The sequence below is a fragment of the Lynx canadensis genome, chromosome A1, assembly GCF_007474595.2.
Source record: "Lynx canadensis isolate LIC74 chromosome A1, mLynCan4.pri.v2, whole genome shotgun sequence".
In the NCBI taxonomy this organism is placed as follows: Eukaryota; Metazoa; Chordata; class Mammalia; order Carnivora; family Felidae; genus Lynx; species Lynx canadensis.
This window is the reverse complement of record NC_044303.2, coordinates 196,916,462-196,938,780: the sequence shown is the minus strand read 5'-3', so window position 1 is coordinate 196,938,780 and position 22,319 is coordinate 196,916,462. Positions and strand designations below refer to the sequence as shown.

The 22,319-nt window shown below is 54.8% G+C and overlaps 1 protein-coding gene across 4 annotated transcripts in view; it reads left to right on the top strand.

Annotated features, from left to right (window-relative positions):
* TCOF1 (treacle ribosome biogenesis factor 1) overlaps positions 1-22,099 on the top strand; it is a 38,476-nt gene extending 16,377 nt beyond the window's left edge. For 2 of the 4 annotated variants that reach the window (XM_030329361.1, XM_030329354.1), the window contains 15 exons: positions 3,984-4,121; positions 4,318-4,503; positions 4,581-4,787; positions 4,948-5,088; positions 7,549-7,659; positions 11,947-12,133; positions 13,404-13,522; positions 15,003-15,116; positions 15,454-15,700; positions 16,220-16,305; positions 16,816-16,996; positions 18,894-19,442; positions 20,073-20,170; positions 20,847-20,890; positions 21,701-22,099. In XM_030329361.1, coding sequence (XP_030185221.1) covers positions 3,984-4,121; positions 4,318-4,503; positions 4,581-4,787; positions 4,948-5,088; positions 7,549-7,659; positions 11,947-12,133; positions 13,404-13,522; positions 15,003-15,116; positions 15,454-15,700; positions 16,220-16,305; positions 16,816-16,996; positions 18,894-19,442; positions 20,073-20,170; positions 20,847-20,873 — 2,391 coding nt within the window. In that variant the 3' untranslated portion in view covers positions 20,874-20,890; positions 21,701-22,099. The remainder of the gene's footprint in view (positions 1-3,983; positions 4,122-4,317; positions 4,504-4,580; positions 4,788-4,947; positions 5,089-7,548; positions 7,660-11,946; positions 12,134-13,403; positions 13,523-15,002; positions 15,117-15,453; positions 15,701-16,219; positions 16,306-16,815; positions 16,997-18,893; positions 19,443-20,072; positions 20,171-20,846; positions 20,891-21,700) is intronic. The other 2 variants (XM_030329369.1, XM_032594371.1) reach the window with 2 other exon arrangements.
* The last annotated feature ends 220 nt before the right edge of the window (positions 22,100-22,319 follow it).

Here is a 22,319-nt window from a genome sequence, read left to right as displayed (position 1 = left end):
AAGGATAAGGCTCATTAAGCCCCTGTTACGGGGTTAGGAGGATTAAATGAAATAATACTTGTGTGGCCTCACTCTCAAAATGCCGTCTGTACATACTAAGTGGGTTCCACACTGTTCAGTGTAGCTGGGGTCAGAAGTGAGACACGTAGTCGCTGGTCTGCTCAGAGACCTCACCCAGCTCAAAGGAAACCATCTATGTGAGAGCTGAGGTTCAAAATAACGTAACAAAGACAGGATTGGTTCTGGAAAACCAGATGTGCCAAAGACCAAGGAAGGAGGTGATTCTCGGTTGAAATGCTATAGGAAGAGAGCCTTTGTGTGAGAAGGGTGGGAGAGCTGGTCAGTCAGAGTGTGAGGAATGGCTGCGTGAGTGGTAGAGTGCCTTTGGAGTCTGACCTTGCCTTGTATGTTGATCTTCCGTCCTGTGATGACGTTACATTTGCTTATCAATTTTCATGGCTTTTATAGATTCCCTAGGGTTTTTTTATATACAGATCTTGTTGTCTGTGAATAAGGACAGCTTCACTTTTTCCTCTTCAATCTAGACGGCTTTTATTTCTTTTTCTTGTCTTACTGCACTGGCTAGAACCTCCAGTACAATGGTGAATAGCAGTGGTGAGAGCAGACACCTTTGCCTTGTTTTTAATTTAGGGCACAGCACTCAGTCTTTCACTGTTTAATAGGATGTCGGCTATAAATTTTTCAAAGATTCCCTTTATCAGGATGAGAAAGTTCTTTTCTTTTTCTTTTTTTTAAAGATTTTATCTTTAAGTAATCTCTACACCCTCATGGGGCTCGAATCCATAACCCCGAGGTCAAGAGTCACATGTTCTACTGACCAAGCCAGCCAGGTGCCCCAAGCTCTTTTCTATTCCTAGTTTGTTGAGAGTTTTTATTAGTTGAATTTTTGTCAAATGCTTTTTTCTGTTGAAGTGATCTTACTGGTTTTTTCCTTTGTTCTATTAATGCAGTGTGTTACGCTTAGTTGGTTTTCAGGTGTTAAATCAACCTTTTGTTTTTGTGATAAATCCCACTTGGTCATGGTGTATACTCCTTTTTCTTGCCGGATTTGGTTTGCTCATCATTTGTTAAGGGTTTTTGTGTTTATATCCATAAGGAATACTAGTCTGTAAATTTCATGTGATGTCTTAGCCTGGCTTTGGTATCGCCCTGATAACTGGCCTCAGAAAGTAAGTTGGGTGGTATTCTCTCCTTTGTTTTCTGAGGGTTTATGTTGGATTGGTATTATTTCTTCCTTAGTAGAATTCACCAATACAGCCATCTGGGCCTGTATTTTTTGTGTGTGGAAGATTTTTTGGTTTTTTAGTGTTTATTTTTGGGAGAGAGCATGCAAGCGGGGAAGAGGGGCAGAGAGAGCTGGGGACAGGGGATCCAAAGCCGGATCTTCGGTAACAGCAGCGAGCCCAGTGTGGGGCTCAAACTCAAGAACTGTGAGATCATGACCTGAGCCGAAGTTGGACGCTTAACCAACTGAGTCACCTAGGTGCCCTGAAGATTTTTAATTACTGAATCAATTTTGAAAATTGACTATTGGTCTATTCAGGTTTTCATTCTTCTTGAGTCAGTTCTATTTTGTACCTTTTAGTGATTTTGTGCACAGTTAATAATTTCTGCCTTTCTAGAAACTTGTGTGTTTTCATCTCCATTGTCTAATTTGGTGGCATAAATTTGTTCATAATATTCCCTATAATTCTTTTTAATTTCCATAGCGTCTATAGTGATGTCCTGCCTTCTTCCTAATTTTCGGTAATTTGTGTTTTCTATTTCTTGGTCAGCCTAGCTAAAGACTTACCAATTTTGTTGTTCTTTTCAAAGAAACAACTTGTGGTTCCATTGATTTATTTTGTGGTTTTTATTTCGTTAATTTCCACTCATATGTGTGTGTGTGTGTGTGTGTATATATATATATATATATATATATATATGTATATTTTAAGAGAAAGTGGGGGGCAGGAGGGGCAGAGGGAGGAGAGAACCTTAAAAAGGCTCCATGCCCAGCAAGGAGGAGCCCGATACAGGCTTAATCTCACAACTGTGAGATCATGACTTGAGCTGAAATCAAGAGCTGGAGACTTAACCCCATCTGCTTTGATCTTTATTTTTATTACTCCTTCTTTTGGGTTTGATTTGCTCTTTCTTTCTAGCTTCTTAAGATGTGCATTTATTTTTGAGAGTGCACAAGCGAGAGAAGGACAGAGAGAGGGACAGAGGATCTGAAGCAGGCTCTGTGCTGACAGCAGCGAGCCCGATGTGGGGCTTGAACTCAGAAACCGTGAGTGAGATCATGACCTGAGCCAGAGTCGGAAGCTCAACCTACTGAGCCACCCAGGCACCCCAAGGCGGAATCTTTAATTGTTTATTGTAGCTCTTGTTTTTCTTTTCTCTTTTTCTTACTTTTTTAAAATTTATTTACGTATTTATTTTGAGAGAGCGCACACAAGAGGGTGGGGGGGCTGGTTAGGGAGATAAAATCCTAAGCAGGCTAGTGGAACACACACATACCCCCCCCCCCCCCCCCCCCCCGCTCCCCACTGACATCATGAAGCCCTACACCCTACTCAGGACTCATCTCACAAAATGTGAGATCATGACCTGAGCAGAAAAAAGCAGTTGGAGGCCACCCGGGTCCTTCTCCTTTTTTTCTAATGTAAGTGTTTAATGCAGTGAATTTCCCTGTAAGGACTGCATTAACTTTATCCCATGAATTTTGAAATGTTGGGTTTTTTATTATTCTTTGACCCATGGGTTATTTAGAAGTGGGTTAACTTCCAAATATCTGGGACTATGCAGATTACTTTTTGTGGTTGATTTCCAATTTAATCCCATTGTGGCAGGAGAACATATTTGGTATGATTTCAGCCCTTTTAAGTTTACTGAGACTTGTTAGGTCAACTTTGTCCTGGTGTCTTTTGTTTTCTTAAATGTAGGTAAACACATTACTCCCCTCAGGATGACTTTTTGGTGCTGATGAGCACCTTGACCTTTATCAGACACAGTCTGTGCTCTAGAGGGTTTTCTTTCTTGAAGTCCTGATTCTTAATTTCACTTGGTCTTGTGTGGATGAGGGAAGCTGGGCTGTGGGGGATGTCACTGATTAGGTGGCCTCTCTGAATGAGGCAGGGGCCTAGACAGGCTGTCAAATTCCTCATTCTACTTTACATCAGCAGGCTTTGCTTTCATACTCTTATCAACAATCTCACAGTCAGAGATTTTATTCTTTGTTGCTCTCATCTCTCTAGTCTGTGTTTGCTTGGATACCCCAACAGGCTTTTTGGGGATCACCTGGATAGCCGCTAAGATTAGGTGAAATGGAAGAAACAACAGTGGTTTTCTATCTTGTTCTGCCATGCTGAGTGTCGGCCGCTAAGATTAGGTGAAATGGAAGAAACAACAGTGGTTTTCTATCTTGTTCTGCCATGCTGAGTGTCGGCTCCCTCCTCATAGACTAAGATGGCTGCTTGAGCTCCAGCTGTTACCTCAGCATTTCTTCCAGTTGGGAGGAAGAAGACACGTGTTTTTTGCATGTGTAAGGATGTCGAGTCGTGTACTCAACTTCCATTCTGTTAGCCAAAAGTTAAATTCATGGCTGCCTAGCTGAAAAGGGGCCTGGAAAACACCTGTGCTCTGGGTAGGCTTGTACTTAGCTAACATTAAGAAAAGTGCTCGCGACAATAAGTTTACAGGAGTGCTTATTATGTGCCAGGCACCATGTTAATTAAACATTATGAATCTGTCATTTAATCCTCATAATAACCCTGTGGGTGGGCCTTGTTATGACCTCCATTTTACAGAGGGGGAAACTGAGGCCCAGTGAGGTCAGTGATTTGCCCAACTTCACACAGCCATTAAATGGAGGAACAAGAATCCAAGCTCGGGCCTCCGACTCCAGAATCCGTGTTCTTGGCTAACCACCCTGCTGCACCTCACCTTGTCCGTTCTGTCATCCCTGTTTCTCCTTCCAGGTGAAGACCTCAGCGAAAACCCCACAGACCAAAGCCAACCCAGCTTCCACCAGAACAGCTTCAGCCAAAGGGGCAGCGTCTGCTCCCGGAAAAGTGGCTACTGCAGCAGCTCAAGCCAAACAGGAGTCCCCGGCCAAGGCAAGGGGGACCAGAAGCCCCGGGAGGTGCCAGAGGTGGGGTGGAGAGGAGGACCAAGCAGTTGCCTCCTCCTGCACAAGGGCCCTGCGCCGGGCGGAAGGGACTTCCGTACGGTCACATCGTGGGTGGGGCTTAATCGAAGTGGAACCCTGTTGTCGACTTCCTTCCCCAATACACTTACCTCTTCACGATTCAGGTAAAGCCAACAGCAAGAACCCCCCAGAGCAATGCTGTCTCAGTGAGGGGCCAGGGGTCTGTGGCAGCTCTGGGGAAAGCAGTGGCCACGGCAGCCCAGGCCCAGCCGGGGCCAGTCGGGGGCCCACAGGAGGGCTCGGAGAGCAGCGAAGAGGAGTCAGACAGTGACGGGGGAGCCCCCGCTCAGGTGAGGCCCGGGGAGGACCGAGAGCAGCCCCGTGCTGTCCCTTTCACTCCCTCCCCTGACTGTTTCTCTCACTCCAGGCGAAGCCCTCGGGGAAGACCCCCCAGGTCAGAACTGCCTCAGCCCCTGGCAAGGGGTTCGCCAGGAAAGGGGCTGCAGCAGTCTCCCCCGGGAAGTCAGGAGCTGTGGCCACCCAGGCCAGGAAGCCAGAGGAGGACTCGGAGAGCAGCAGTGAGGAGGAGTCTGACAGTGAGGAGGAGGAGGCGGCGGCGGCGGCACCAGCCCAGGTGAGGCCTAACGAGGAGGCGGCTGCCACGCGGGGCCTCTGAGCCACCGCCACCCACTCCTCGCTCAGAACTTGGGTTCGGGGCCAGGTGAGGAACGAAGACCAGATCGAGGCTGCGACTCCCGGATGCTTATCCCACCTGCTGTCTTCCATGTCTCTAGGTGAAACCTGCTGTAAACCCCCCCCAGAGCAAGGCCTCCCTGACGAAAGGTGTCGCAGGCACTCCTAAATCTACCAAGGCTCCCCCAGCACGAGTGGACACACCGGCCCCACAGAAGCCTAGGCCAACGACTCCTGCCAAGGTAAACGAGGCCAAGAATCCAGAGATGATGTCACAGGGAGTCTTGAGGAGGCTTGGACTGGGAGGCAGGTACCATGCGTCCCCTGGGGAGCTGGAGGGAGACCCGTCCCTCACCTGGGCCCTCATGTAGGCGTGTACATCTCTCCACGAGGAGCTCATCTGGTGTGAAGCCTGGGGAGTGGAGAGAGGGAGGGAATGAGGAACCAACTTATTTTTCCGGACGGTCTTCCTTCTGTTTGCAGAATGCAGCAGGAGCAGCTGTGTCCTGTAGAAGTCCAGGGGGGACAAACTCCAGGACTTCTCGGGCTCAGACATGTGCTGGAATGATGTACATAGGCCTGGTTTTCCAGCATCGAGCCTCGGTGTCAGGAGAGACCGTAGCGGGTGGTGGCAGCCAGGGCAAACTGGAGAGCTCTTGCCCCATCTAGAAACACGGTCCCTGTCAGCTCCAGCAGCCAGTTGTGACCTTGTAGAAATGTACCCTTCGGGTGGCCAGATCTTCGTGTTGTTTTTTTGGTTTTTTGTTCTTAATGTATGTTTATTTTTGAGAGAGACGGAGACAGAAGGCGAGTGGGTTGGGCAGAGACAGAGGGAGACACAGAATCCAAAGCAGGCTCCAGGCTCTGACCTGTCAGCACAGGGCCTGACGCAGGGCTCGAACTCATGACCATGAGATCATGACCTGAGCCAAAGTCAGATGCTTAACCGACTGCGCCACCCAGCTGCCCCCAGATCTTCATTTCTTAAGGGGAATCGCTGTGCCAGGCTGAGCCCCATCCCCTCTTAGATTCCTGTTTTCTTCACATGTAAAACAAGTACCAAGAAGTCTGTTGAGCACTCCTAGCACTGACTTCTGCCTTCAATGCACGAGACCAACTACGAGTGCCCTCTCTTGCTGGTAGACATAGAGGGATAAAAGATGTTGGCCCTGCCCTCAATGGGACTTGTAGTCAGTAGGGCAAGATGAAGTGGCTGTATTATTGAGGAATATTCTGGTAGTGCTCTGTCCGATGGAACTGGGAGAACAGGTCTCTGAGAGGCCAAAAGATGATTGAGCAGAACTTGAAGGAAGACCAGGGGTTCACCAGACAAAAAAGTGGAGCTGGGCACTCTGGGGCCCGAGGGGAGGGGTTGCCAAGGGGAAAGAATGTGAAGTCAGGTGTGTTCCACAAAGGCCAGCCATCCTGTAGGCAATACTCACTTCTAGTTGCTCGTTACCAGTACCATTTTTGGGGGGCCTCAGTGCCAGACTAAGACACAAGGGTCCCGGCCGTGTTTAGACATGCAGTATTTTGGTGTGTTTTTGTTTTTTAAGTTTCAAGTGGTTTCCTGTATCAGGACATCTCAATCTTCAGGAGAAAACCTAACTGCAAGAGCTTAAAGGGGATTGGCCATCTCCTGTTTTTGGGTACAACGTTTTGGGGTAACACTGCTCTAAAGGTGGTCCATTCAGCTCGGCATCATTGGTAACCTCGGTTTCTTATGCTCTACCTGCCTCATTGTCGGGGCAGGGCTGCAGCACCTCCAGAAGAGCTAGGAAGTCCCCCAGCTGACCTCCTTACCCCTTATCTCCTTGTCCAGATCTAGGACATGTACTTCCCCTGACCAAAAAAAAAAAAAAAAAAAACAACCAACCCCAAACTGCTCATTGGTAAGGGTCTTGTGGTTCTGTGATTGGCTGGGAGAAAGGGCCACCCTCCTCAGAGCCCGGTGGGGGGCAGAGAGACTACCAGAGCAGAGTTGGGGTTCTGTTAGCAAGGAACACATGGGGACATGGGGGCATGGCAGTTGCAGCATGGGTTGTAGCTGACCCATTTAAAGATTAGGAAGTGACACCATTTTCGGGATCTTCTAGTGTCTCTTGAGAAATTGGATTCGGGCAACCTAGGTGGCTCAGCCACTTTGGTGCTGGGCTGAGTAGTGAAGAGGGGCCTCTGCCCTGCCCTGCCCTGGGCTCCCCTGAGCTGGTTTCCCCCGGTGCCTGCTCCTCTGGCCCCCCGACAGCAGCTTCTGCCCAGCCAGCCTTCCTCGTGTATGCCTGGCCTGGCAGGAGGGGATGGCAGCCTTGGGCCACCTCCAGCTGGCTCCTGCCTTTCCCTGGGGGTGTTGCAGCCAGATGTGAGCTGTGCTGGGGCCGCTGGCTCACCTCTGCAACCTCATCCTGGGCTGCTGTGTCCTCATTCAGACGCCTGGCCAACAGCACTCCAGCCCTCAGCTGTTAGTGGGTCTGACTCGCGCGTCCCTTTCAAGAGTACACTGGGGAAGGGGTGTTCGCAGAATGGAAGCCTGTGTTTCCACTGGCTATGGGGCAGGCCAAGCCGGCAGCTGTCCTCCTGTGCGTGTAGTAAGGGGCCGTGCTGCCTTCCGTGGACAGCCAGTGTGTGTGAGGGTCATTGCTCACCGGCTGTGGTCCCCCTCAGCTAACACCTTCTCTCCCCTACCCGTCTGCTTGTCCCCTCAGAAGGAGAGTGACTCCAAAACTGCCAGAAGCAAGACCCTGGCCCCAGCACGTCCAGAGAAGAATGCCAGAGGGTCCTCGGAGAGCAGTGGCGAGGAGCTCCCGGCCAGCCAGGTAGGCCCTGCCTTCTCTTTGAGACGCTGCAGACTCAGAGCAGGGCAGTGGGCCTCGGGTGGGTGGAGTGGGGGCGAGGGCAGCTCTTTGCCATTTAAACGGCACTTCACAATTTCCTGGACTCTTCCCTCTGTTTTGATACATCCATCTTCACAGTAACCCCTGGGAGGGGGGCAACAGAGCATCCTTGAACATTAGGCCTCAGAGCCAGTGTAGGGTCAACACCAGCTCTCCCGGCCACCAGTTCCGGGACCACGGGCACATCTTAACCATTCTGAGGCCCAGACGTTTCCACTGAAGCAGGCAGAGTAACAGTCCCCCTCCTGCGTCTGTGCTCTGCTGTAGGAGGGCACGTGCTTTTGCCCATTTGCTGTGTCAGGAGTCAGAGCCCAGTGAGTTGCAGTCAATTCCCCAAATACCCATGACCCATAAGAAGCCAAGGCGGAGGTAGACGCCGGCCGGCCCCCTGCCTCCCTGTATCTCTCTGCTTCGTGTGTGGCCCTGGGAGCCTTCCCCATGGGGTTTGTCTGAAGCCAGGGGGCAGACCGTGCTGGCGCACCTGTGGCACACGTTCACGTGCTCTGCTGCACCCCAAGCCCTCCCCAGCTGCACCCCTGAGGTTGGGACCAAGCCCCCCGGGTCTCCCCAGCTTCCTAAGTCTACAAGACTGGTGTTCAGGCCTGTGTGAACCCCAGCCTTTCTAGCAATTTCTAAAATTGCCCTTTGTCCTCTAGCCCCAAGTGCCTAGAAGCTTCTGCCAGGTCCCCTCAGGGACGCAAGTCCTCCAGTTACCAGATGAGTGGGGTCTCCTTAACCGTCTCCCGCACATACCATACCATGTGCTGACCAGTCCATCAGCAAGTTCACATGTGCTTGCACACCCCGAGTGGTGGGGCACGGGGTTCACTGCCTTTCTCTTCTCAGTAGCAAGGATTATAAAAATCCTGATGAATGGCTACATCTGACATTGTTGGTCACTTTGTGTGTGCCAAGCACTGTGCTAAACGCCATACTTCGTTATTCTGTGTAATTCCTACAACAGCCCTGTGAGGGTAGGTCCCTCTTTTATTCCCATTTTAAGGAGGAAGGAATGAGGCTCAGAGAAGTCGAGCGACCTACCCCAGCATCACACGGCCAGTGCCAAGTGGACAGACCTGGCGTTTGAACCCAGGCCATCCGTGCTCTGCCCGCTGCCCAGCACTGCCTCCCCACTCCTCTCCCGGGAAGGAGGAAGGCGGTTCAGCATTGCCCTCTAGCTCTCTGTGGCACCCTTACGAGGCCGCCTTCTCTGTGCCTTCTCTGCTGCCGATCGGGACAGCTGGGAGGGAGGGGGCCGCCTCGCCCTTCTCTGCGGGGGCGGACTAACACAATTACAATGAACATCACGCTTAAACTGAACCATTTAATTGGTACGTTAGTCCTGAAGATTCTGGAGTCCCTGTTAAAAAAGAAGGACAAAAGTTGACATTTTGCGCGTTTCCCTAGGATTCAGGGAAGACGGCACAGCCTGGGGAAGCCGCAGCCTCCTCCTGACTGGGGGTTTTTAGCGCCTCCGTCCTCAGCGTGCTGTGATTATTATCATTATTATGCATTTGTCAAGCACTTCTCTATTGACAAGTTTCACTCTGTCTTTATTATTAGCCCATCAGTGGGGAAAAGGGATCGATGCCAGGGTAGTGGGCAGAACCTCAGGCTGGGAGGCGGGGAGGGGATTGTGACTCCATTCCCAGGCTCCCTCACTGTGCCTCAGTCTCCCCACCTGCAGGGATGGGCTCCAGCCTCTTTCTCTGAGAGGAATTCCTGGGGGTGGTCTGTGGCTCAGCCCTGTGGTGCTGGCATTGCTAACCCCAGGCCAGGGTCTGTGCTAGGTCTGGGGCAGGTACTGTATTAAGAAGACCTAAGCCCTGCCTTCAGAGTTTCAGGTGGAGTCAGAGAAAAAGGCCTGTAAGGAGCTAAATTAGGGCATTAAGTGGGAGCCCTGGCATGGTTGGTCCTGGAAGGAGCTCCTGTCTGGTGCCTGGAGAACTAACTTCCAGTACGGCTCTGGCACAGTTTGCTGGTCACCCTGAGTGAGGCCACTTGCCCTCTTGCCCTCTCTTGAGCCTCAGCCTTCTCAGCCCTTGGGGTGACTTCCCTGGGGGCTGGTGAACCACCGAAGCTCCAGGCTCCTCCTTGGAGGGTGGGATTTCCTGGCCCCTTAGGGCAGGGCTGGCCCAGGACCTGTTAACTAGCCCCAGGCAGCTCTCTGAGGCTCTTGGGGTGCTTTCTTGGCTCTGTTCTCCCCTGCCCCCCTGCGGGGTTAACAGCCTGGGCTAGTCGGCCCCCTCCCCCACTCTGCCTCAGACTGGAATGAGGGCACAGTTGGAGAGCTCAGCTCTGACAGAAGATCCCCAGGTTTGCTTCTGCAGTGGGAAGGGAGTCCCTGCATTCCCTCTGGGCCCTTGGTGCCCACAGGGCAGCCCAGCCTAACGTTCAGGCTGCCTCAGCTTCCAGTGAGTCTTTGACTGTCACCTCTGTATGTGTATGCTGTGCTTTGCAGTTTCCAAAGCGAATCAGAGCCCCTCTGGTGAGCAAGCCCAGACTGGGATTACTAATAGCCCTTTCAACAGGTGGGAAACTGAGGCCCACGAAGCTCAGGGGTTGGGCCACATGGTGAAGTCTGGCAGAGGGAGGATCAGAGGCGGGTTTCCCCTCATCTGTGGGTTGCATGACCCACCTTTTCAACTATCCACTGCCACTGGACTACTGTCGTGTCCCTGCCCTCCGAGCCAGGCCCCCTGTGCCGCCCCCGGCCCAGAGGCCATGTGGGCAGGTGGAGCAGGGAGGAGGAGGCGTTTGCTGCCGAGCTGCTTTTAACATCCCAGACGCTATTGTTTGCCTTGGTGCGTTCGGTGCCTCTCTTCATCCCCGACAATCTGTTCTTCTGTCTTCTCACATATATATAGATCCCCCCTCCCTCAACTGTAAGCCTTCTCCCACTTTCCATCCTTCTCTCTTTCATCATGTGGGAAGGCAGGCTCTGGAAGTGGCAGATCAGAGCAGCCGCGGGGGAGGCTGTTTGGCAAGGGTAGGAAGGGCCCCAGCCCAGCAAAGCTTCCAACCTCCGCGGTTACCCCTCTGCTTTACTTTTCACGGTGCCTCTCCCACTGCCCCCCTGCGCCCTGGAGGTAGGCAGGGTGGTGAGGTGGGCAAGACTGGGCCCTAGACGTCGGCCTTGGGCAACTTCCTCCTGCTGCTCCTGCTTCCTGTGTTTCCCCCCAGGCCAGACAGGGAGTGGAGCTCAGACCGAGTCTGACCCGAGGGTGGAAGGTGGGCTCATCTGGCGGCCTGACTCCTGGCTCCATGCGTGCGAGGTGCGCGTGCGAGCGGTGGGCATATCCACTGGAGCTGTGACCCCAGCCTGGTCCGCGGGATCCCGAGGAGCTGCCGCTTTCTCTTGTCTTTTGCTGTCTCGCTGGAAGATGGAAAGCCTGCCCAAAGATAGAACAGCATCAAAGAACCCCCACGTGTCTTCCCCAGCCTCAGCGGGTCTGCATTCGTGACCAGGCTCGCTTCACGCAAACCCTCCGCTCCTTCCCCAGTACCCCGGCTTCCTTTTTTTTAAAGGACAGCCACCATCCAACGTCACCCCTGAGAAGCTGACCCGCAAAGTCAGTGTCTCCATTTCCCGGATTGTCTCATGAGTAATACTCTTTACATCTGGTGTGTTCCATGGAGTCCCTTAGGTCTTAATGTGTTGGGTATTTCCCCCGTGCGGTTTGTTTGTTGAAGACATTGGCTCTGTGTCGCTAGGTGGTGGCACCCTGGGCCGCGTCTCGGGAAGCCGCATCAGAGTCTCTGGGGTGGGGGCAGCTCGATGATGCACAGCTCCTCGGGTGAATGTGTGTTAGGGCCCAGGCAGCCGAGGGGCGTGGTGCTTAGAGCACCCTGCTGGGCGGGCATCTGGCCCTGGATGTGTTTCAGTTAAGCTGTGCGCCCTTGGGCAGTTCTTTTCTCCTCTCTGAGCTTAGTTTTCTCACCTGTACAATGGAGCTTCTGCTGCTGACCTCAGGGGTTCCTGTGAAGGTCCAATGGGCTCCTATTGAGCCGTGAGGTACTGTGCAGGTCTTAGCAGGTGCATGGCCTGAGGGTGAGCTGGGAGTGCCCTGGGCGGCTGCAATGGCCTCTGCCTTCCCAGCGGCCCTGAGCTCTCTGGACCCCTTGCCCTGTAAACCCCCACCCAACTTCCCCTTTGCCTGGCCAAGCCTTTAATCACTCAGGGGGTATGTTTTGTTTTTGTTTTTCAAGGTGATTAAACCCCCTCTGATTTTTGTCGACCCTAATCGTAGTCCAGCTGGCCCAGCTGCTACCGCCACACAAGCCCCAGCTGCAAACACCCCAAGGAAGGCCCGGGCCTCGGAGAGCACAGCCAGGAGCTCCTCCTCTGAGAGCGAGGATGAGGATGTGATCCCTGCTACGCAGTGCTCCATTCCCGGTGAGCACAGGCCTGTAATGCAGGGCTGACTTCCCTGCCGCACCTGCCAGGCTCACCTGGGAGGGACCGCCGGCACGTAACATACGTACGCACGCACGCACACATGCACCAGCCAGCACATCCACACGCACAGACCCCATCGAGGCCCGGAGGGGAGAGGATGCTGACAGAGTCAACACAGCATGTTGCTCAGGCGGGGCTTGGTTCATCCCTATAAGGAACTACCTCCGATCTCCATTTCTGGAGGAGTATTTGCCATGACTTCTGTGTGCCGACTCCAAGGGGTGGAACCCACGCTAGTGGCTAGGAGCTGCAGAGCAAGTTTGTACATAATCTAAGGAAGGGCTTTGTAGTGAATGACGGCCTGAACAAGGAGAATGGTAGTGAGCCTCCTGTTCTTGCTTGTATGTAAGGAGGGTTAGGTGATCCCCAGCCAACCATTGTGGCAAGGATTGCATCTGTCAGGGGGAGATAGTGCCATATCTGGGGTTTCTTTTACTTCTGAGAATCTGTGGTACGACCGACGACATCAGGAAAGTGGTTAATATTGTAATGCTTTTTGTGAAGATAGTAATAATACCTGATCTTGGTAGGCTGATTAAACACAGAGCAGCACAAAAGAAAGAATGTCCCTGTAACCCCACTGTCTGGAATAATTGTTGATGTTTTATAGCTGTTAACTTTACAAAAACTTAAGCTTTGTATGTGTTTTTGTAAAGTGAGATCACACTGTATGTTACCCTCAGGAATTTTTACATATTTTGACGTTACGTATTTACCATGGGATGCCTGCTGGCCACAAGGCAGTCCCTCGGGTGGACTTAGCCTAGTTTACGTAGGCAGGGCCGTACTAGAGGGAGCGAAAGGTTTTGTCTGGGGGCTCTGGGACTAGCACGAGTGGTGCTGCGGTGAACACGTGGACCTGAGCCTTTGCGGATGACCGTGCTATTGTTGTGGAGACTCTTCTAAATGCACAGAGTCCCATTTGGTACCGGTGCTCCCCACCATTACTCAAAGTAGTGGCCTGGCCAGCTGAGGGGGAGCATCGTCGAAGACAGAAGAATGGGGAAGGGCAAAGGGAAATCCTGGGGTCACTGCCACAGCACCCTGAGCTTGTAACGTGAGATGGTGACAGCTCCTCCGTGCAAGACTGAGGGAGGGCATTACACAGGCTTCTGCGGATGACATGAGCCCTGGGCCAGGTCCCCAGGCTGATATTGGGGATCGCTCTTGCGTGCACTGACTTACATCCCGCCCCGCTCCGTCTCAGCCACTAGAACAAACGCAACCACGCTCGTGGCCCACCCAAGGCCCGCTGTCAGAGCCAGCAGCAGTGAGGCGTCCGGTCGGGTGTCGGAAGGCAAGAAACAGGAGGCACCGGTCGCTCAGGTACCTGGCAGGCGAGGGAGAGGGAGGGCTGTGCAGGCCAGCAAGGGTGAGGGGCCCTCTGTCCCCTCGGTACCCGCACATGCTGCTGGGTGGGACTGCCATTGCTTTTGTCCAACACCCGCCACCCCCCCCCACCCCACCCCCCAGCCCTGACCGGGTTCCTGGATTCCTTTGAGCTGGGAGGAAGCGTCGTCCGAAGCACGGTGTCCGGGCCAAGCCGGCGCTGCCCCGCGCACCCCTCGGCAGCCGTTCCGGCTCGGCTGTGCTTTTGGTTTCTTTTTCTCTCTCAGTTTGGAATTGCCGGGAACAAACCTTGCACTTTTGTAGCGTGGATAGCGGTGACTTCCTAGCTTTCACCATTTTCAGTGCATTTCTGTTGGGTCTTTGCCTAAATCCAGAAGCCTGAGCAGGGTAGAGTTAATGGCTCACTGTTCAAACAATGGAGCTGAGTGCTGCCCTTCAACAAGACAGTTGAGATTTGTCCAGGATTATTCAGGGCCCGAACCCAGGTCTCCTCACAGCCGGTCCATTGCTCCTGGGGCCATAGCGGTTAGTTTTTCTGTCCCGTTGCGCCTCATCCCTTCTGAGAGGGCAGGAGGGAGCGCGGGTGTTGGGTGGGTGGCTGGGCTTCGGTCATTGCACCCAACAGCCTGCACCCATTCGGCCGTTCAGCCAGCAGATGGTGCCAGGCACTGGGGATGCAGCAGGAAGAAGGCAGGGAGCATCCCTACCCTCACAGGCCATCAAACGAGGACGCCAGAAAATAAAAGTACTCACCAACTGGTGGGTGCTTGAAGGAAAGAATATAAGCTAGAGAACAACGGGATGGGCCGCTTTAGGAAGGATCGGCAGGACTGGCCTCTCCAAGGAGGCTAGAGAAGCAGGCGAGCCAGGGAGTTCTCCAGCCAGGGAAACGCAGGTGCTGGGACCCTCAGGGGAGGCGCTTGGGGGTAAGAGACGGAGGAAGCAGTAAGGTGAGAGGGGCCGGGCCGGACAGGCCATGGTGGGGGCCACGCGGCAGCAGAGGGGGCCTGGAGGTTTTCAGGGGGAGCCCTGCCCAGCTCTCTTCCAGTTCTCTCTCCCCGACTGCTGGCGCATGTGGGAAGCAGGAACGGCAGGCACCAGGGAGACTTTGAGGAGGCTGTTGCAGCCACCCAGCTAGAGACTTGTCCCTTGTGAAGGCTTCGGATTGGGTTGGGGGACTTTGGGTAGGGGCCCAGCTGCTTCCGACCCCTGGGCTATAGAAGCCTTTGGATCCTCTGAGAACGATACGATTAGCTTATAACCTGAAGCCTGGCCCCACTTTCTGCCCACATGGTGGCATTGCCCCTTTGACTGTCCCTCAGTCCCCCACTCCAGCCCCATGGCTCCTTGTGCAGTTACAGGTCCCCTCCCGTGCCAACCAGTATCTGTCCAGGGCACGGCATAGATGGCATCCTAAGAACTTGGGAGTCTCAGGGCTGCCTGTGGCTGTCCACAGGTGACAAAGAGGAACCCTGCTCACCTCCCGCTGACTCAGGCCGCCCTGAAGGTCCTTGCCCAGAAAGCCAGTGAGGCCCAGCCTCCTGCTGCCAGGACCCCGTCTTCAAGTGGGGTGAGCTGGGGGAGCCGGGTGGTGTTGGGGCCAGGCCCCACCCTGGAGGGGACAGTGATGAACGATTACAGAATGCAGAAGGGAGAGCCCAGGAAGGGGCCGGAGTCCCAGGGCCAGCATTTGCCTGCCGTGTGACTGTGACGTGTACACTTGTCTCGTCCCCATACCCCGCACTCTCTGCTCCCTAGTCTGAGCATCTGTGGGAGGGCTGAGGCCTGGGTGCAAAGCAGCTAACAGTCGCCTAGCCGTAGGGTAACTGGGTGTTGGGTGTTCAGGAGGCACCAAGACTTATTTCCCTTCTTTTTTTTCCTTCCACTCTCTTTTTTCACCAAATTAGGTTGACAGTGCTCTGGGAACACTCCCTGTGATAAGTCCCCAGAGAGCCCCTGTGCAGGCCAAAGTGACCAACAAGTTCAGGAAACCTGAGGTTCCTGTGGTCCAGCAGGCCACGGCCACCCCTGCAGGACGCCCCAGAGCCAAGGCCTCTGAGACCTCCAATGACAGTGAGGACAGCAGCGGCAGCTCTTCAGGGAGTGAGGAGGATGCTGATGGGCCCCAGATGGTCCCCTCGGCCCACAGACTGGGTGAGGGTCCCAGGAGGGGAAGGCTCGGCGGGCCCAGAGGAGGGGAGTGATGGCCTGGTGGAGCCCTGAGTTCAGGCCTGTGCTCTGGATCTTCACTTGTTCTGCATCCTGGGCCTAGTCATCCCATGCTGGGCCTCAGTTTCCCCACCTGTGCAACCCCATGAGGAGGTTGGTCCAAGTGATATCAGACTCCGCTGTTTGACCACTCCCAGCTTTTTCGTACCAGGCTCATAACTGGTCTCCCAGCATTCCAGGGGCATGCCCCCTTCCCACCCCCAGAAAAGCAGAGAAGCGGAAGTAGGGCCTCAGGAATTAGAACAGAAGGTTTTGGCATTTGGATGTCTTACTTAGAAGGCTGCAAACAGCCGTTGGCCCTGGAAGGGAGTCATAGGAACAGGTAAAGCCTTGGGCGGGAGGGCGGGGGGCATGTGGAAATCTCAGGCCTTCCTGGGGCCTCCCGGAGGGCTCTGCCTCACCCCACGCAGCCGGCCTCCCAACAGGGTGCCTGTGCTCCTCCAGTAGGTCCGGCCCCCTCCACAACGGAGACCTTGGTGGAGGAGACCACAGCAGAGTCCAGTGAGGACGAGGTGGTGGCACCCTCTCAGGTAACTGCCAGGGAGAGGGCTGGCACCTCAGGGGCCTTGGGGCGGGAGCTCGAGGCCACCTGATGCCTGTGAGGCCGAAGCCATCCCCCGCGGCAGGGCCTGGTGTCCCCGAGGCCAGGCTGTCTCCTCCGCTGAGGCTCTGTTTCAGCCTAAGGCCATGAATAATGGACTCGGAGTCTGTAGAAAGGGCTTGCCTTGATTTTAGATGAGTCCCGGAAGGGAAGATATTTTGTAACAGATGGGATTTCTTTAAGGTTATCTTCTGTACACGGCAAGCGCTAGTGATTTTCCATTCGCCTTAGCTGTAAGAAATTGTCTTTTTAAATGTGCCTGACGAAAATATGTACTAATTAAAATAGTGCAGGAGACCCATACAAAGGGCTAATGTGCCCGCCACCGACAGGGTGGCCCGACCTTAGGGGCTCCCCATTTAGGGGCACCCCAGCAGGCCCTGTGCTCCAGGGCTAGGTGGGGCAGGGTTCCAACCTCGTTCACAGTGGGTTTCTTCAGTCTCTCCTCTCAGGTTATGTGACCCCTGGGCCAGCTCTGGCCAATTCCCAGGCTTCAAAGGCCACTCCCAGGACAGATCTCGACCCCTCGGCTTCCTCTACTCCCGCCACCAAAGATGCCCCAGACGGCAAGCAGGAAGTGGAGCCCCAACAAGTAGCAGGCACCATATCCCCTAAAACAGGTGAGTCAAGGGCCACAGGAAAGACACAGTGGGACCCAGTGGGACAAGGCAGTGGGCCCCTTCTTTTTCTCCCTCAGGAATAGTCCCACCGATAGGGTTGTGTGTGTCACCAGGACCTTTCCAAGCAGGGCCTGGTGCCCCAGCGCCCAGGTGTCTGGCCGTTATGATACGAGACAGCCTGGAAGTCGAGTTATCCAGCTTTGTGGGATGCTGGTGCATCTGGTAGGGTGAGCCCTGCCTTAGAGCAGTCTTGGCTCTTTCTAGCTGTGCCTGTTGACAACTGGGCTCGTGGTATGGGGTGTAAGGACTCGGGAGCTCAGACAAAAGGCAGGAGCCACGTTTGGAGAAGTTGCTAGCACGTGGCAGAGACGCCCGGTGATGGACTGATTTGTTGTAAAGCCTCAGACAAGACCCTGGGCCACTCTAGGCTTGTGTGTCTAAACAACACAGGGCAGGGTAGATCCATCTAGTCAGCGTCAAGGCATGGCACATACAGAAAATAGTCACGTGGTATTAGGGCAGACTAGAGTGCTGAGGTCACCCGGCCAGGGGCATCAGCCAGCCCTGACTTGCCAGGGCTAAGGGACAGGGATCTCAGGTGGGCATGCCTGGGCCAGCTCTAGGGATTCAGTCCCCAGCTTTGGTGTTCCAGGGTGTTTGTAGACAGGAAGCAGACAAGTGGGCTTCTGGAGGAGGAGGTTGCCAGCAAAAACTCTGCCCTCCTCAGCTGCCTTCTCCAACCCCGACCTTTGCCAGGAAGCAGCAGAGGAGCGAACTGGGCCTCCCTCTGTCCCGGGACCCCCTCCGCTCAGCCTGCCGTGTCCACCTCCCCTCGCCCACCACAGCCCTGGAGCCAGAGCCACTTCAGAGTTTGCTCCCTGGGCCCAGTGCATGCTGTGGGGCACAGCCCCCAGCCCCGTGATGCGGAGCTTGGCCGAGTCACCTGCGCACCTTCCAGAGCCCTGCGTGTGGGCATTCTCGTGCCCGTGAAGCCCAGAACACAGTAGAGAGCTGCCGAGTGCCCTGGGAAGTTAGGGGCAGCGTTGGGACACTGCCGACGTCGGCCCCCGCGTACACCCCTTCCGTGGCTGTAGCTGCAGCTTGCCGGCACGGGTCAGCAGAGGAGTCATTGCTCACTTTCTTCCCCAGTGTTCTTTGTGAGAGGCGGGTGCGACAGGGAGACATTTTAGAGGGGGCTGTGGAAGGCTTTTTTCACACGTGTAGTCAGCACACAATTATCAAAGGAGAGCAGAGGCGTGGAAAATTCTAAACAAAGGCTGTACCAGAAGTCACTCTGGCAGGCAGCAAACCTGCTTAGTCAGCCGCCACGTGCTTATACAGCATGCCCGTCACCCCCCAAGCTGCCCTGTCCCCTGACCAGCTTTCACCGTGAGTCTCTGACTTGGAATAGGGCCCTCATTGTTCATCTGAGCTCTTACTTTACAAACAGGGAGACTGAGACCCTGGGAGGAGCGTAGTCCCACAGCCAGCTGGCGGTAGTCAAACCTGGACTCCAAGGCCCTTGCCTCCCAGCTCTGGACTTCTGACTGGACAAGACCATCTCCCTCCTGTCTGACCTTGCGTTCTGTTGACAGATTCAGGCCCCTTCCTCAATTAACATTCTGGAGTCTTTCTCCACCCCCAACCTGACTCGGGTTTTTCGTGTGAGGAGACAAGAGAGTGAAGTTTAAAACAGTAAAGAAAAGAGCTAAGTTAAAAGCTGCTGGAAAGGTGTGAGCCAGGAGACCCCGCTGGGGCAGAGTGACCACTGGGCTGCCCTTTCCCTGTCTGTACCACATCAGGGGAGGTCGGTCGTGTCCCTAGACCCTTGGCTCTTACACAGTGAGTCTGTTTCCTGACTCTCCCTGATCTGTGACCCCATATCCTCTCTCCATAGGCAGAAGACAGGCTGGTCCCACGCCTCAGAAGCCCCGGAAGCCCAAGAAGGAGGCTGGGAGCCCCCAAGCGTCCACGCTGGCGCTGCAGGGCGACATCAGCCGGCGCCTCCTGAACGAGCCCTGGCCCCTGAACGAGGCCCAGCTCCAGGCCTCGGTGGTCAAGGTCCTGACGGAGCTGCTGGAGCAGGAAAGGAAGAAGGCCGCGGATGCCGCCAAGGAGAGCAGCAGGAAGGCCCGGGGGGGCCGCAAGCGGAAGCTGTCGGGGGACCAGACGGCTGCCAGGGCCCCCAAGAGCAAGAAGAAGAAGCAGCCGGTGGCTGGGGGAAGCGGGGAGGGTGCAGTCTCGCCAGAAAAGGCCTCCGGGACTCCTAAGGGGAAATCCAAGAGAGCCGGAGCAAGTGGTGACATCAAGGAGAAGAAGGAAAAAGAGTCTCCTGGCTCTCAGGGGGCCAAGGAGAGGCCAGAAGGGGAGCCGGGGACGCTGAAGGTGGAGGGTGGAGACCAGGGCAACCCCAAGAGCAAGAAAGAGAAGAAGAAATCCGACAAGAGTAAGTGGTGGACCGCAGCCAGGAGCGCGCTTCCTGCTGAGAGCGGGTCCCCGCTTGGCCAGCCCGGGCGAGCGCTCAGTTGCACAGAAGGGAAGGGCTGAGGAATGTTTGTTTGCAGCCCCCGGGCAGGTAGTGGCAAAGCCAGAACTGGACCCCAGAGCGGCTCTGACTTCTGGGGCGATGCTCCGGCTTCTCAGGGGCCCAGGCACCTAGGTAGCAGGTTCCCCTCAGAGCTCCCAGAAGCGGCCCCCTCTCGAGCTCTGTACATGCCCGCATGCAGTGGAACCCCCTGTCATCCCCACGCTAGCCCTGTACCTTCGGTGACATTCCCATTTATGGGTAGAATGTAGCTTTTTAAAATAAATGTGTAGAAGTTTTAGAAAGTGAGTTAAAAATAGTCCAAGTGGTCTGTGGATGGGGCAGAAACCCTGAGGCGGGACCCACGGGCTCTCAGGCCAGGGCAGGTGGTCACAGAGCCCTGTGGGTCTGTGTTGGGATGGTTCCCCGATGTGTGGGGAGAGCCGGGACCTGGCTTCGGCAGGAGTGGGTTCTAGGACCCTGGAGACCTGCCCTGTCTCCATACTGACCCCGCCGCTTCTGGTACTAAAGAGGTTTACTTTCTTTCCTTAGAAAAAAAAGACAAGGAAAAAAAGGAAAAGAAGAAGAAAGCAAAAAAGGCCTCAACCAAAGACCCTGACTCACCATTCCAGAAGAAAAAGAAGAAAAAGGTAGCGTGAGTTCCTCAGGGGTCTCTGGCCAGAAAAAGGATCCAGACCCCATCCTGTGCATGTCAAGAGTATGGGTGGGGTGAACCAGACCTGGTCCCTGCCCCCTTTCCATTCTCGGGGTCCAGAGGTTGGGGGTTTGCGGGTTGTGACACACTGGAGAGGACCAGGGGAAGGCAGGTGCCATCTGAGGAGGGACAAGGTCTGTGCATGTAGAAGCCGTGAGGTCTGTGAGGTAGAAGGATGTTCTTGGGGTGGGTGAAGGAGAGCCCCCAGGAGCTGGAGGCCAGCCAGGTAGGCTGAGGTGAGAGGAAACCTTCCCTGGGATGTGTGTACCCCAGCTCGCAGGGTATCCCCACCACAGAATTATGGGTTCCAAAGACCGATCACATGAGCTGAGGTGGGAGTGGAGGGTGCTCCACACCTTATATGGGTGCAGTTCTCTCCTCGGCCAGCGGGGCTTCAGCTGTGCTCAGAAAAGCTGAGCATCTGTTACTCAGAGACCCAGGCTCCTTCCTGGCCAGATGGGGCCCCATCCCTGCCCTTGGGGACCCCTATATCTGTTCTCGGGGAGCCACGAATCCTCAGGAGGGAACTATCATATCGCTCCCGGTGGGGGCAGCATGGGGGGAGGGGGGGAGATGCTTCCAGTACATGCTTCTACTTGTCTCCCTCACAGAAGAAGACAGCGGAGCAGACTGTGTGAGGGGCACAAGAGGACAGGTATGCTTCCTGGCCCGGGGATCCCTGCTGACCTCCCCTCCCCCGTGAGGGTGGGAGGGCAGCTCTAGCATCTGGCGCGGTCACAGGGGGCCGGGCAGGCGGGCTGGAGAAAGTGGTTCCATCCCTCAAGGTCAGTGGGACCAGCGAGGTGATGCCAGAAGTCAGAGCTGCAGAATCAGAAGAGTCCAGAACAGCAATGGCAGTGACCAACACGGGGCTCCCTGGGTGCCCGCGCGGCTCGTGCCTTAGGAGCCGGGCACGGGGCTAGTGCCTCTTTGTATATGAGGATGAGGCTTGAGGTCAGATACGGCTTGGTCTCTCCCCACCACTGTCTAGTTCCTTTTCCTTTTGATTTTGTAACTTTGAGGGCATCGTCCGAAGCAGAGGAAGACGGTTTAGTCAGGCCAGGCCATTCCTGGGGATCTGGGCTCGCTCTCGGGGTGGTGGTAGGAGGGATTGAGTGTTCCACCCGGCCGATCGGCCCCAGCAGCCAGCAGCCTCCTGGAAATGGGGGTAGCCCAGCCTGCCTGGGTGTGGTGAGGGTTAAGTGGATCGCTAGAGCACTCAGCCCAGTTCCTGGGACGCGGGCAGGGCCACCAAGTGCCCTCTGTGGTTAATGCTCCTTCCCTGCATCAGAGATACCAGGTCTTGCTTTTGTTTTCTTCTCTTCGGAGAAAAAGGTCAGAAATCTTCCATCTGGGTGTTTCCTTCACCCAGGGATTTCTTAGCCAGGCGGTGACCAGCCCCGTGCCTCTGCCCTCTGCCCACCATGGGTTGGAATTGAATCTTTAAGCTTCCCTCCCTCCCCAGAAGACGACAGCCAGCTGCAGTGTCCGTGCTGGCCGAGCGAGGGAGCCCTGCAGAGAGGCTGGTCCGAGGAGGAAGAGGAGGAAATGAATCCAGATCCAGTGACCTCCACTCACTGATTCCACGTCTGACTTCTGTCCTGACACCGAACGCTTCATATAGATGTGTACAGTATATATATATATTTTTTTAAGTGACCTGCCTCCCCCTTCAAACACAACAGGCCCAGAGGCCTCGGGACTTTGCACCTCTTTGCCCTGCAGACCTAGCGAGGCCCAGCCTACAGCTCCTTCCATCCCTGGTCTCTGGCTGATGCTGAGGCCTTGTCCTCCTCTATCAGTTTTTTCCCTGTTTTGTTTGTGGTTTTTTTGTAACAACTCAAAATAAAAGGCTTGAAGGAAAGGTGGGAGTTCCTAGTGCATCGGGGACAGACGTTTTGCAGCTGACCTATTCTTGGAAGGGAGAGTCTGGCCGACACCTGCAGGTGAACAAACCATCGCTCAGGATTTGTTCTTTACACATCAAGGCTCTGGGATGCTTTGGTGAGTGGGACAGACAGGTTGCCAGAGGAGACTCTGCAAAGTGCCCCCAGGTATTGAATCGGTGGGGAAGGAAAGCTTCC